At 56.6% G+C, this 14,386-nt stretch overlaps 2 protein-coding genes across 3 annotated transcripts in view; one reads left to right on the forward strand and one right to left on the reverse strand.

The window, feature by feature from the left end:
- LOC306654886 (uncharacterized protein C15orf39) overlaps positions 1-3,952 on the forward strand; it is a 381,506-nt gene extending 377,554 nt beyond the window's left edge. The window contains exon 4 of the transcript XR_013762119.1: positions 3,937-3,952. The gene's annotated coding sequence lies outside the window, so the exon portion shown is untranslated. The remainder of the gene's footprint in view (positions 1-3,936) is intronic.
- The window catches only part of CSPG4 (chondroitin sulfate proteoglycan 4), a 36,859-nt gene extending 22,532 nt beyond the window's left edge, over positions 1-14,327 (reverse strand). Inside the window, exon 1 of one of the 2 annotated variants that reach the window (XM_079128853.1) lies at positions 14,146-14,327. In XM_079128853.1, coding sequence (XP_078984979.1) covers positions 14,146-14,233 — 88 coding nt within the window. In that variant the 5' untranslated portion in view covers positions 14,234-14,327. The remainder of the gene's footprint in view (positions 1-14,145) is intronic. The other variant, XM_079128854.1, reaches the window with a different exon arrangement.
- Between the last annotated feature and the right edge of the window lie 59 nt (positions 14,328-14,386).

The raw sequence follows: 14,386 nt of genomic DNA on the forward strand, positions 1-14,386 counted from the left end.
AGCAAGGCCCTAAGCAACTCAGTGAGATCCTGCCTCAAAATAAAATACAAAAGAGGCTGGGGATGTGGCTCAGTGGTTGAGTGCCCCTGGGTTCAATTCCTGGTACCCCCCTCAAAAAAAAAATGGAAAAGAAATAAAGATGCCCTCCTCCACAGAGACAATTCAGGGATGCAGACGTAGGAGACGGAGGAGGAAAAGTGGTGACAGAGAAGGCAGGATGTTGGCGGTGACCCTACCGCTGTGGACAGGAGTCGGGAGGGGCCAGCTAGGGAGGGAGGGGTCCTGCCCAGGTGGAACGGGACTTTTCCACCATAGTCCCTTGTAGTTTGGCACCAGGGGTGGCAGATCCGGGTGAGGCTGGGAGTCTTCAAGGGAGTCTGAGGGGGACATGGCACAGAGGGCCTGGGAGGGCCGAGCAGGGATGAAGAGCTCTCTGTCTCCCCTAGAGGACGGGTGTGCTGGGGGCGGCCTACCTGGAGGCTGAATGCTGGCTTTGTGTGAGAGCGGGAACGGGCCTGGTGCCCTGCTCCAGCAGGCAGGTCCTCTTTGAGGTCACTAGACCATGGGCCAAAATTCCTTCCCTTGGACCTTCAAGGGACACCCTCGCTGTTTTTTTTTTTTTTTTTTTCAGTACTAGGAATTGAACCTGGGTGCTCCACCACCTGGGCTCACCAAAGGGCGAAGTCCCAGTCCTTTTTTGTTTAGAGTTAGGGGTTGCCCAGGCTAGCCTTGAACTTGGGATCCTCCTGCCTCAGTCTCCTAGCTGAAACTATATGCATGTGCCACCACACCACCCAGGGTGAGAGGGGACAGGTCTTCTTAACACCAGTATTCTGCCCCCAGGCCAGGGACAATTACAGGAGGTGGGGTGGGGTGGACAGTTCTCTGATCTGCAGTCAGAGCTGAGGGGCTGGTGCTGTGTGCTGACCCTCCCATCTCCAAGGAGGGGCAGCAGCACGGTGCACTGAGAGCGGCAGCTACAGAGCCCGTGGAACCGCATAGCACTATGGGTGTGCCCGGGTTGGTGCCCAGACAGTGTGGAGGTGAGTGGGGTGGTGAGGATGTGGACGTTGGATCCACACTCTGGCCCAGCTGTGAACTCTGGACACTGGACAGGACTGGAGGGCCCCTTTGCTGCCATGTCTGCCTCCTCTCTGTCCTCAGGTGCCTGCCTCTCCCAAGTCTACCCCCCAGTGGACCCTCCATTATCACTCACCACAAGCCATCCCAAACTTGTATTACCCTCTCCCCAATCCCTCTGAAGGTTCCAGGGGACGTACAAGGGACAGATTTCAGGTCAGACCCAAGGGACCACACAGCCTGCCCAGGGATGACATGACAGTAGAGTCACCAGAGCCAAAGTTAGATGGCCCCTTGCTGGCCAGGGTTGCTGTCTGGGAGCCGTCCACACACCTGCAGACTCCACGGTACTCATGGCTTTTCAGCCATTCTAAATCCCTGATTCCAGATGGTTCTATAACCAGGGGCGTTGCCAGCCACCACTGCTCCTCTGCTGGCCCAAGGTTGCCTCCAAACAGTGGTAGATTGGTTCAGAATCATATGGAATTTAACACGGCCGCCATCCCCCTGCAGGACGAGAGCTCATCCCAGTGGAGGGCTGGAACGCCAGCTCCGCAGGGCTCAGGCCAGATGGCCTCCATGAACAGGCACTACAGAGACCTCTGCCTGGGTCAGGGTGGCTCCCTCACTCCAGCCCAGAACTCTTGAGTCACGAGACTCGCTCAGGGCACTTGACCTTCTTGTTTGGTTGCCTTTCCAGTCCCTTTCAAAGGAGGCCAGGGAGGGAAAATGATTTCCCTGGCTCTTGCTTAAGCCCTGGCCTCCTGGGCACTGGCCTCGGCTATAGGTCCTCTAACCGAGTGCCATGAGTCACCCATGCTGAGGGGCATATATTAGGGAATATTTCCAAATTAGGGCCCTTGTCTGGAGGATGAGTGCCTCTGGACAGACAGCGGGGGATGGGTGGGGTGGTGGAGGCTGAGCTTGGCCCATGGAGGCCTACGGGGGGCAGACCGGTGCTCTGGGCTCCCAGCCATGTGTCCCAACCCTGAGGCCATGTGGGGCACAGAGGAAGTGGGAGGGAAAATGAGAGGTTTTGAGGGAAGCAGCAGCCCAGCAGCCCAGAGTCCGGCCCAGGCTGGAGGGGTGGGAGGGGAGGAAGCAGCTTCAATGGCGTCTTTGTGAAGCACTTGCTCCCCAGGCCCAGGCGCAGAGGGTGGGGCTGCTGTGGTGGGGAGCCGTTCCAGGAAGCTTTTCCCTGCCTTATAATTTTCCTCCTTGTTCAGGGAGATGGGTGGATCTCTGGGTCCTTTTCCACATTCCCAGTCCCTGGCTTTCCAGGACCTAGGGGATGTGGGACTCTCATCTCAGTGGCCCCTCTGGTGGGGAAGAGGAAGAGGAAGGATCTCACCTGGCAGGGGGTTACCCAGCTCCTCAGCCCCTGTGAGGTATCTCCCATTTTACAGGCTGGGAAACTGAGGCTCGGTGAGGACACTCCCTCATGCTCAGGCCTCATGGGGAGCAGAGGCAGAGCTGGCACTTAAGCCCCTGTGGGTGTGGCTCCAGGCTGGGCAATGCGGGTGTCAGCAAGGGTGTGTGTGCAACATACCAGCACAAGCACAAGAAGCCGCTGCTGCCTGTGGATCGGAAGTGGAACATCTGCATGGCTCCAGTGGGAGGAGGGCGTGAGAGCTGGCCCCCTGCCTGCCGAAGATACACTTTTTCCTTTCTTTCCCCCCTGAGGCTCCCGGAGTCAGGGTGGGGCGGAGGTGGGCGGGCCCTGCTTAGGCTGCCTGGAGGGGCAGCCTGAAGGGACGGGAGGGGTCTGGCTGTGGGCTGCCAGAGGAGGAAGGGACCTGCCTCAGAGGCTGCTGGAGGTGGCCAGGTCCAGAAGGCAGTGTTAAGTGCCAGCCCTGCCCTGGGGGCTGGAAGGTCAGGAAGGGGCTGGGAAGGCAGCGGGTCTGGGCCCTACCCTGGGCCTTCCCTGGGCAGGATCCAGAGCTGGGAAGCCTACGGTTCATCCCTCAGTCTCCCAGTGGCTGGGCAGCTATAAGGCAAGAAGAACTTAAGGACAGGGCCATGGGGACGTGTCTCAGGGCTCCCCGGCCTGGCAGTCTGCCTTAGTGAGTGTGAGCAGGAGTGGGAAACAACGGTCGTGGATCTGGACAGTGGCTTGGACCTGAAGCCTGGTGGTCATGTGCCTTGGAAAAGCCACCGTCATCTCATCCTTAGTTCCCCAAGTGCCACATAGGGAAGAAGAACAGGATGGCCCAGAAAAAAGTCCCATGTTCAGAGCAGATGCCGGGTCAGAGGTCATCCACACCTTCCCCATGCCATTCAGAGATTTGCGCTCCCATGCTTTCACTGGCCTCAGTTTTCCCATCTGTGAAAGGGGCCTAGCTGGGGAGCATGATAAACACCTGGATCTCAGGGTAAGTGGCTGGCAGAAAGCTATGGTCACTCCAGTGGGTGCAGCAGAGTCACCTCTGGTATCAGTGGTCTAGCCAGGCTGGAAGCTGCTGCTTCTTTTTTCGGTGCTGGGGATCAAACCAGGGCCTTGTTTATACTAAGCATGCACTCTTCCACTGAGCTGTACCCCACAGGCTAGAAGCTCCTGAGGACAGGACTCAGCACCCTGCCAAGCCACCCGCACACCTTCCAGGCCCAGGGACATGGGCTGATGGAGGAATCATTAGCATCTCAGGGCTAACAGGATCAAGTGGAGGTGGCATCGGCCCCACTCAAGGGGTTTCCACTGGGCAGAGCTGCCTCACACAGACAAGCAGCGCGGCAAGCTCCTGGCACTGCCAGGAGGAGGCTGTGGCCTTGGGCGAACCAGGTCCTCGGAGGTCCTGGTGCTGAGGCCTCGCCTCCTGGGCAGGACCCCTCTTGCTGGAATAGCCTGGCAGCTGGCAGCCTGGGGCCCCGGGGCCATGCCTCTCACTGCTGCCACACTCTCCAGCCCACCTTCTCTCCTCCGACCTCAGGCACAGCCTCTTTGCTGATGTGCCCACAGGACATCTAGGCCAGGAACCACCATGGCTAAGCCCGCCCACCACGAGCCAGCCTCGGAGTCATCTCTCCCCAGTCTGCTCGCCAGCCAGCAAAGGCCCAGCCAGCAGCCTCTGCTGGGCAGAAACCTGGGTCACTCTGGACTCTCTTCTTCCTCCCTCCGCCAATTGACTAACACCAATATTCTGACAATCCTGACCCTAAATTCTCCTGTAAGTTTGTATCTCTCTCCTCTGTGCCATGCCTTGCCGGGTTCAATGACCTTCCTATCCCTCTAGCAGGAGCCACAGGTAACCTGAATTGGGTCACTCCATCCTCCTCCCTTGCCTCGGCACCTTTCATGGCTCCCCACCACCCCAGGACCAGGCCTCCAGACCCCAGCACTGAAGGCCAGGGAGGGTCTTGCCACTGCCAGCCAGGCTTTCCTATCACCGCCCCTGGACACTCCATACCAGCTTCACCGGACCTTGGGCTTTTCCATGGACACCTAGCAGGTCCCCAATCCCTGCCTTGGCTCTGTTGGGCCTTCCCTGACCCCCAAACTCTCTTTCCTTTCTGTCCCTTTTGTTCCCACAGGAAAATGTCCCCCCACCCTTGACCCAAGGTACTTTCTCTTCAATTGGGGTTCAAAGTCACACCCAGCTGTGAATCGGGGAGTTGCATTACTGCCACCTCTTTCTGTTCATCCTGTGAGTCTTGGGGACAAGACTGACCCTGTTCAGTGAAAGCAGATGGAAAGAAAGAAGGCAGGGGTGCTACATGGGTGCGGAGGGAGCCACCCCAGCCCTTCCCCACCTGGTCTCACTCCTGCTCTCCAGACCTCGGGCCCTCCGGGGTCCCTGAGCTCAAAGGCAGGGGCTAGACACAGTGGCAAGAGGGTGGGGACTGCCCCAGCCAGGGAGTGCTTTTCTGGGCCCATGGTGTTCGAGTTTGGTGCATGTTTTTAAAGAAAACAGACTCAGAGCCCCTATTTATAGCTGGAGGCCATAGCCACAGACTGAGAGGGCCCGTCTGAGGCTTTGCAGGCTCCTGCTCCAGCAGGGGCTGCCCGCCACTAGCCCCCAAGGAAGTCCTGTGGGACCCTGACATCAGCAGGGACAGGATGTAGCCTGTGCTTTGGGGCTGGGGAGAGACCTGAGTGAGAGGGATGGAAAGTTCCTCTGGGGATTGGTCCCTGGGGCTCAGAGTCCCATGCGGGGTGGGAGCTGTTATGTCTACAGAGGAGGCAGAGGAGGGCCTGGGGGCGCCGGCTGCAGAGGAAGCACTTCAGACTGCCACCAGCTCCACATAAAGCATAACAGAAAGGAAAGAGCAGGGCCAGAGGGACGGGGAGACAGAAATGGACAGCCAGGGCTGGGACAGGCCAGGCGGGAGAGGCAGGGATGGGAGAGCGACTTACAGGCCAGCTGACCTGTGAGCAGAGGGGAAAGAGGAACACCAAGGAGGACCGAAGAGGCCGTCTCTGTACCCTAGAGCCTCAGTGGTGTTCTGAGCATGGCAGGATCTAAGTTGGATCCAGGTGAAAAAGGAATTAGGCATCTCTGTGGCCTCTGCCCCTCAGGCCAGACCACGGCCCCTGCTCCCCCAGGGCCTGGAGAGCCTCTCTTCCTAGTAATCGCAGGGTAGAGGCCCTGCAGATGGACTTCGCTACCAAGCTCCTGTATCATCTGTTGCTGTGGTGTGCGGTACTTGGGATGGAACCCAGGGCCTGGCGCAGGCTAGGCAAGTGCTCGACCACTGAGCTGCATCCCCAGCCCCATTACCAAGGTCCTCAGATGGATGTGGGGGCAGGGCAAAGCCAGGACTCTTGGGGACAGCTCTGGTCTCTGGTTTGCTGGGAGGGAGTCCCCAGGCTCAGGCCACGGAGGGGCACACACCTGCTGCCAGCCTCTCTTCAGACTCCTCTCTTGGCTGTGCTTCTTAAGGGCTCGGGGGTGACTACAGCCTGGGGCATGTGTCTTGGAGCCAGAGCCACAACCAGTGACTCAGAAGTTAAAAAAGGAGCAGCTCCGAGCAGTGACTCAACTGGCTGTGAAGGGCGGGGGGGTCTGTTGGGTACCAGATGGGGTGGTCTGGGTTTATTTTTGGCAGGGTGGGGCTGAGGCCGGGCAGGGTAGGGGAGGAAGATGGGAACCGGGGGTGGAGAGGAGCTGCTGCCCTCATCCTGGGAGAGCCCCAGGGCTCCGTGCCAACTTAGGAAAGTAACTTCCAGAGCCAGAGAGCTCTGGAAGCCCAGGTTGCCTCTCAGCCCCATTTCAGGACCTGCCTGCCCTGCTGTGTGATCCGGATGAACAGTTTGCTTTCTCTGGACAGAAGCATACTTCCCTGTCCTGTTCTCAAGAGGCTTGAGCTCAGAAATTTAAAGCTGATCTGGAAGACTGACGATCCCACTCAGAGGCCCAGAGGGGGCCAGGAATGTGTGCAAGGCCAACACAGCAGGGCCGGGTGTCTCGACTTATCACAGGTTCAGATCCCTGTGACAATCTCCCTCGTCCTGGGGCTGTCAGTAGTCGAAAGAACAGAACCCCGTTTGATTATCCTCCCTTAGAAGGGCTGGGGGGGGTGGCGTTCCAGATGGGTGGCCAGAAGCACATTGGCCCCAGATGCCTGGAGATGGAAACCTTGCCCAGGGCAGGCACCTAGATTTTTCAGGCACACATCCAGGAGCTTACACTCTCCCAGTGGCCTGTGGAGAAGAGTTATCCCTTTGGGGGTGAAGTCAGAGACTGTCCACACAAAGGGATCTCAATCTGGAGGCTAGGCTCTGGCAGCCCCTTAACCAGAGAGACCCTACAGGGGTCACTGCTTCAGGCTGCTTGCTCCACTTTAGCCATCTCTAATTTCAAACATAGAGGGACGTCAGGCATTACCAACATCCCAGAGAGGATCCTTCACCTCCTTCAGTCTGGATTCCTGCTCCTCATGATGCAGCCACCATTGTTTATCATGGGTAGTGGTTAATAGCTCCATTGGTAGTTGAACCATCTTGTGTCACTGAGCTTTGGCCAGAGTCTAGGTGTAGCAAGAGGAAACTCCTAACAGGTTGGCAGAGAGCGACATAAGGATAGGCTTCTAGGCTGCCTGTAAATAGTCCTGGTGCCCATTCTCTTCTCCTCAGCCACCTGTTCTGGGGACAAGGTCTGAGTTCTACTTGGTCAGTGGCTCAACCCTCATTGACTGAGTTCTTGCTGCCTTCCAGCTCCTGTGCTCTGCTTAGGGCCTGTGGGCCTTTGCACCCTCAGCCAGACGATTCAGATTCCCTGCCCCCCCACTTTTTGTAGGGTCTGGGCTGGAGGCCAGCTGCTGCCATCCTGGAGAGCCACTTCCCCTGTGCCACATCACTTGGTCCCACACCGATCCTGTCACAGAGCCACCTCCTCTGAGCTCTTGCCTTGGAACCTTTCCTAAAGGCTCTGATGGGCGCTCCCATGTTGCTGCCTGCCCCAGCCCAGGATGAACATGGTAGTAACCATTACAGTGACCTCAGGTGCAGACACCGGCCGAGCATTTATTTCAAGTTAGGAATCTTGTTAACACATATAAAAGCCAGGAGGCTTTTTGTTTATTTTTTTTTCTACCAGCGGTTGAACCTAGGGGTAATTAACCACTGAGCCACATCCTCAGCCCTCTTTAAAATTTAGAGACAGGGTCTCATTAAGTTGCTTAGGGTCTTGCTAAGTTGCTGAGGTTGGCCCTGAACTTGCAATTCTCTTGCCTCAGCCTCCTGAGCTGTGGGATTACAGGCATACACTACCATGCCTGGCTTATTTCCATTTTCGAGAGGAGAAAATTGAGAAGCTCAGAGGAGCCAAGTCACTTGCCCAAGGTCACACAGAATGGTAGGGCTGGAATGCAATCGCAAACTCTCTCCTACCATGTTAGTAACCACTCCTGCTTACCCGCTCCCCCAACCCCCACCAAATATAGTCCCCCAGGGAGCTGAGGACTCAGAAGGAGAAGAGGGGAGACTCCCAAAAAGGGTAAAGGGTGATTTGTTCCTTCCCTGATCTGGGTGGGAAGAGTGTATGTGTGTGCGCGCGCCTGAGGCCTCCCTGGCAGGCCTCCAGCTGCAGGAGAGCCAGCCTGGCCCCAGCTGCTGTGCACAAGCGAAGGGGGCAGGGAGGGGTTGGTGTCATGGGAATCAGCATCCTGGGCTCACTGATATTTATAGCTGCCCCCTCCTGAAATGTGGGCGGGGGAAGGGGTTGCTCTTAGGTGGGAACGGAAGTTGGTCTCCTCTTCCCAGTTCCCTTTAGGTCCCCAGAGAGCAGATGGGTCCAGGCCAGAGGCCCTGCCCTGTCTGTGGAACTGAGGGCTGTGTGTCCTGAGTTGGGGGTTTCCCCTAGGGCTACTGGCTCAGGAGCTGGACACTCTCCTTACCATAGCTTGCTGAGCAGCACAGTGTGTGCATGAATGTGCGTGTGTGTGCGCACGCATGTGAATGCACACACACACACACACACACACATACACGTGTGCTAGGCGTCAGAGTGATGAAGGACATGAACCAGGAGGCAGAGGGCCAGTGAGAGTGGGTCAGGACCCCAAAATAGAGGCAGAGGCAGAACAGGCTGTGGGTCTCATGGTCATCTGTGGTTAGAAAAGACTCCCAGGGGGTGTGATGCTGGACTGAACCTCGAAGGATGGGGGAGAGAGAAGGCCAGCTGCAAAGAACAGCTTGGACAGAGGTGGAAAGGTGCTGGGAATAACAGATGATTATCTGATGGCCTAGTTCACCAGTCATCCCTGGGACATGGGATAACCTTGAACATGGAGGCTGATACCCTGGAGGGTGAGAAGGGCACAGTATAGTAATAGTATAGTTGCGCCCCACAGACACGGAGGCAATGAAGCTCTCGCCCCGCTGGGTGCTCAGGGATGTTACACTGTTCCAGGAGGAACAGGAGTGGGAATTGGGGCAGGAGAGACCCAGAGCTCCCAGGCCTGGCTGCCAGGAATCTGGGGTCCTGGTCTGCTCCCCACCTTCAGGCTCCTAGACTGCACTACCTGGGGAAGGACATCTTCCAAGGAACCTTGGTATCATATCAGTCTTATTTGGAACTCTTTGAAAGCCAGGAAGGTTTCAAAGATTTTTTTTTCTTTTAAAAGTCACAGAATCCTCTAGGGGCTGGGGTTGTGGCTCATGGTAGAGTGCTTGCCTAGCCTGTGTGAGACACTGGGATCAATTCTCAGCACCACATATAAATAAATAAATAAAATAAAGGTCTATCAATATATATAGTCACAGAACCCTCTATCAAGACCACATACAAAACCCAATCTATGAACATATATGTTCAGGGAACTGCTAGGTATGAATTGGGGTGGGACAGGTATCCTGTGTTCCCAGGCTCTGCTGCCTCCAGGTGGGCTCAGGTGTAAGAGGCAGTTGGAAAGCCTCCAAGCCCTCTGCGGGCCCAGCTCTGAGCTCAGTCATATGATGGAGAGCCTAGAGAGAGCAGAACAGCTGCTGGTCCTGTGGGCGAGGCTGCCACCCAAGTCAGGGAATAGGGACGAAGGTCAGGGAGACCTACAGGAGGCGCTGTGTGACTCTGGGTCAGCAACTTCCCTTCTCTGAGCTGCTGAATCAGGGCAGGGGATGAGCTGGTCTGGGGTGGGGGGTTTTGCAGTAGAGTCTGGGGAAAGAGGCAGCCTCATTGATGCACCAGGACACCCAAAGTTAAGCCACCAGAGACACACACACACTGAAACGTTTTAGCATGAGGCATGGCTGGCGGCCTGACTAATGCACACCAGAATTGGCAGAGTTATGAGCCGGCTGGGCGTGGGTAGGCACTGAGCAGGAGGGAGAAATGGTCAACAAGACAGGCACTGTCTCTGGCCAGGCCCGCCTATGCCACCAAGCCACCATGACAGCAGCCGCAGGGGACCACCTTACATCTGAGACAAAGGTGGCTTCATTTGGCACCCTAGCTAAGGGGTGGGAGATTTTTGAAGGGGATTTGCTTCTGCTGTGAGAACACAGAGAGGATCTGGAGAAGTGGGGGACCCTTGCTGGAGGGATACAGGGGACAGGAACGGAGTTCTGGATGGAGCAGGGAGCCATCTCTCCCTGCTGGAGGAACTGAGCCCCCTGCAGGGTGGGCCACCTAGCTGGATCCAGGAGGGTTCACTGCTGTTGGGCATGGGTCAGGATGACATGGCCTGAGTGTCCAAGGAGTGACCTGAGGACACCGCTGCCTCTCCCTGAGCCCGGGTCTCATCTGTATACCAGGATGTTTCCCAACGGGCAGTGCTGCTGTAACACGGCAGTGCCCACCAAGAGGTGTCTCTGGAGGTCAGAGCTCAGGGATAAGGTGGCTTCCTCCTTTGCCCTATTTGGAATTAAGGAGCCTCCTGAGAAGCGGAGAGTTAGGAACCCCTACCCCAGAGAGAATTCAAGCACAGAGCTGTTCATTTGAATTCAGTTCATTCCAAAATTATTCACACAAATTCAGGAAGGAGTCTGAATACAGTCAGTCTGAAACCCATGCTACACCTGCACCTGGAGGAAGTCTAATTCTAGAAGGTTCTATACATGCCAGGGCAGAGGGCGTGTTGGAGGTAAGAAGGGAGCTGGATGGCACCAGGAAGGCAGTGAAGGAGCAGAGGGAGCAGGCCCAAGCCCTGGATCCACAGCCCCCAGTTCACCTGCTCCTGCTCACCAGTTCAGCACAGCAACCTTTGACCCACCCTGGTTCACTGTTCCCCAAGGTGCTGCCTAGTCCAGGACTGTGAGGTAGGGGCCTGAGATGGGCTGCTGGTCCCAGCCACTTTGTCCAGGTTGGTGAGAGACGCTGTGCCCATGGTCTGTGTGTCTATGCGTCCTCTTAAGCGCACCGACATCTGTGTGCACCAGTGAGAGTGGACGTCAGGGCTATTTCCAACTCCCCCTCCCTTGCCCACCCTCCTGGGCAGCACGCCCAGTTCCCAGAGGCAGCCTATACACTTCCTCTGCGAGCTGCACACACATTGGCCCCCTCCTGCCGCCAGCCACAGGGCCCACCTGGCGTGGTCCACCCTCCCCCAGCCGGCCCCCACCCCTAGCAGCAGCAGTACTGAAAGGCCCTTCTTATCCTGCCTGGGCTGGTGGGTGCAGGAGGGGGGCTCAGTTATACTTGGTTCTGGGACAGCTTTTCTAGAGTCTGGGTGGGCTAAGACAAGGGCTCTGGCCCCTGCCCTGCTCTCTACAGTACCTCATCAGTTCAGAGTTCCTACCCAGGTAACACAGAAACCCTGCAGGCAAGGCACTGCACGGGGGTCCCACTTCAATCCCTCACACTCTGACTTTCACAGTCAAGCCAGGCCAGGCCAAAGAAGAGACACAGAGCCATGGTCCCTGCATGCTCTGTGCTCCCTCTGACCTCCCAGATTTTTTTCACATGGACAGAAATACCATCTCCTTTCTTCTGTGCCTGTCCTTCAGGCACTGGCTCACATCCCCTCTCCCCCAGTGCCTGTTCCTCCCATCAGGCCTGGAAGGAGCTGGATGCACATTTATCATCTACATGTCATAATGAAGAAGGGCCGGGGGCTCTGCTTGGGCAGCTGGGGTTCTCCATGGGACTTAGAACACCTTGCTTTCTCCCTGTTTCCTAATCTGTACAGATAGGAAGTTGGCCCCGATGATTTCCAAGAATGCCCGACTCCCAGGCTGTGGATGAATGCAGGACAGACCCCAGGACAGTGGAGAGTGAAGCCTTCCTCAGGTAGGGGCTGCCCCTATTGCAGGGAACTGGGCCAGGCATGGTGACAGATGGGTTTGTTGGACAGGAGTTCTGCCTGGTATGGGGGTGGGGGGTGACAGTGCATGGTGGGGGGTGAGAATACCAGCTCTTTCACCCCCTCCCCATTTCCAAATCCTAAAGACAGGGGTCAGTTTAATGTTATAAAATTCCATAGGCACCATGCTACTCTCCTGCCCTAAAGTCTTCCTAATGGCTCCCCATCGCCAACTGGGCATAGGCTATGGGCTTCATTTTGCCATTTACGGTTTCAATGCCCCAGCCCAATGGCTCTCCTTGGCCTGTGCTCAAAATATGCCTTCTGATCCTAACACCCCTCAGCTTACACCCCCTCAGTTCCCTCGCCCAGGTGAGGACTGGAATGCTGACTCCCTTGCTAGACTCCAGGGCTTGTCTCAAGGATCCCCGTGTCTAGCTTACTCCTGATTTTCTCTGTTCTACACTTTTCATTAGGATCTTTGCATATACAACTAGGATTTTTTTATTTAAACTGGGGATTGAACCCATGTGTGCTTTAACACTGAGCCACATCTCCAATCATTTTCATTTTTTATTTTGAGATAGGGTCTCACCAAGTTGCTTAGAGCCTTGCTAAGTTACTGAGGCTGGCCTTGAACTTGTAATCCTCCCAAACTGCTGAGATTACAGGAGTGTGCCCCCACACCCAGAGTGCTGTTTGAGTTTTAATCTGCTCTTCTGTCCTGAATGAGTCAAAGTTCAGCCTTTCCCTTTCTGAGACCTCCACTGCCCAGCGTGACACCCACGTTGCTGGTGGTCTTTAAGACTACCTCTCATTGAAACCCAAGGAGGCGGGGGTGCTGGGGACTCTCCCTTGGCTGGAGGCTGGATGAGCTGACCTCCCCAGTCACCTTAGATGCCCCCTTCCCATGTCTATGGAAACCCACCCATCACCTAAGCCCTGAGATCTTAAGAAACTGGGTCCTTGCAGCAGAACCAGGGAGCCCAGAGATCCAGCTCTGACTCACCCTAGTACAAGGGGGTCCCCCCTGACTCATTTCCCTTCAGAGCACCTCGTGATGCCCTCCTTTAGAACTGGCTTCCCCATCTGATGGGGAGAAGGGTGTGGCCTGGGCCCCTGGAAGGGAAGCTCAGGTCCTTCCTCTGCTCAGAGTTGCTCTTGGGAATGGTCCCGAAAGATGTAGGCTGAAGCACTGATTCATACATGGGTAGTAATGACTGATGGGCCCCGAGGCCACAGTTCTTATGGCATAACTAGACTATGCCTTCACTAAAGGAAAATGCTGTAATGTTGAGATTCCTGGCATGGTGACAGAGGGGAGGCAGGCCAGCACCTTTTTAGAAGGCAAATTTTCATTCAGTCCCTGCTGGGGCACCAGTGTTAGGGACAGGGAGGTGTGGCATGGAGATGGTTGCCTGGGGCTGTCTAAGGGACAAGCCCCTCCTGGGGCACAGGATATTTGAGGGGTACTGGCCCTGCCTCTAGGAGGCTGAAGGATGGGTGGTCCTGTCACTCACCAGGCCCTCTCCATGAGGAGAGACGAGAAAGGACCAGAAGACAAAGGCAGAAGGAAGAGGGGAGGTGGCCGCAGGGGCCAGAGAGACCACCTGGAGCCAGGTGCAGTGGCACACGCCTGTAATACCAGGGACTCAAGAGGCTGAGGCAGAAGGATTGCAAATTAAAAGCCAGGGCAGTAACTAAGAAAGGCCCTAAGCAACTTAGTGAGATCCCGTTTCAAAATAAAAAATTTTAGAAGTATGGGGGATGTAGCTCAGTGGTGAAGAACCCCTGGTTCAACCCCCAGAGCAAAAAAAAAAAAAAAAAAAAAAAAAAAAAAAACCACCTGGGACCAATGGGGCCAGAGGCAGTAGCAGGAGGTGATGGCTGAGGTGTGGGGGGCCCCATACACAGGGTGGGGCAGGGTGGCTTCCTCTTCATTTTCCGCCACACAGCAGTCCCCATAGGTGGGGTAGGGCATCTGCAGCTGGGGTGTCCGCTTCTGTCACTGGGTGACAAAGGGCACCAACATGGTCACCCCAAGTCTGCAGGGCACACAGAGCCAGGATGGCATTGAGGCAGCCCCAGTGAGTGGGTGGCTTAGACAATTTCAGAGGGCAGAGCCACGCCCTAGGCGATCTGACTCAGGGCCCCTGGTCACCTAAGCTGGACAATCTCACAGCCAGAGTCCCCCATAACCCAAATCAAGGGCTCTCTCTAGGAATCCTCGTGTCCACTCCAGGGTGGAACCTCTGGAGACCCCAGCCTGGAGCAGGGGAAGCACAGACCCCTTGACTGCTTATCTGGGGGCCACTTCTGGCCCCTCTGTTCCCTTTTCCCTCCTAGGAACCTCTCATAGCTCCAGCCAGGGGTCTCAGGCCCCTCACTCACCTGCAGATGCCCGTCGGGCCAACAGAGCCAAGGTCAGAACCAGGGCCAGGGCGGGGGCTGGAGGCGGGGGCCGCGGGCCGGAGAGCATCTCGGCGGGTTGGGCGGCAGGACTTGCGCTACGCGTAGCGGAGTGCCGGAGTGCCGAGTCCTGAGTCCCGACAGCAAAGTGGCAGCGGAGAAGGCTCAGCCCGGGGCTGGGGCTGGGGCTCCGCGCCCGCGGTACTTAACTCGGGGGGCGGGG

Source organism: Sciurus vulgaris (assembly GCF_902686455.1).
Source record: "Sciurus vulgaris genome assembly, chromosome: 2".
NCBI classification, from domain to species: domain Eukaryota; kingdom Metazoa; phylum Chordata; class Mammalia; order Rodentia; family Sciuridae; genus Sciurus; species Sciurus vulgaris.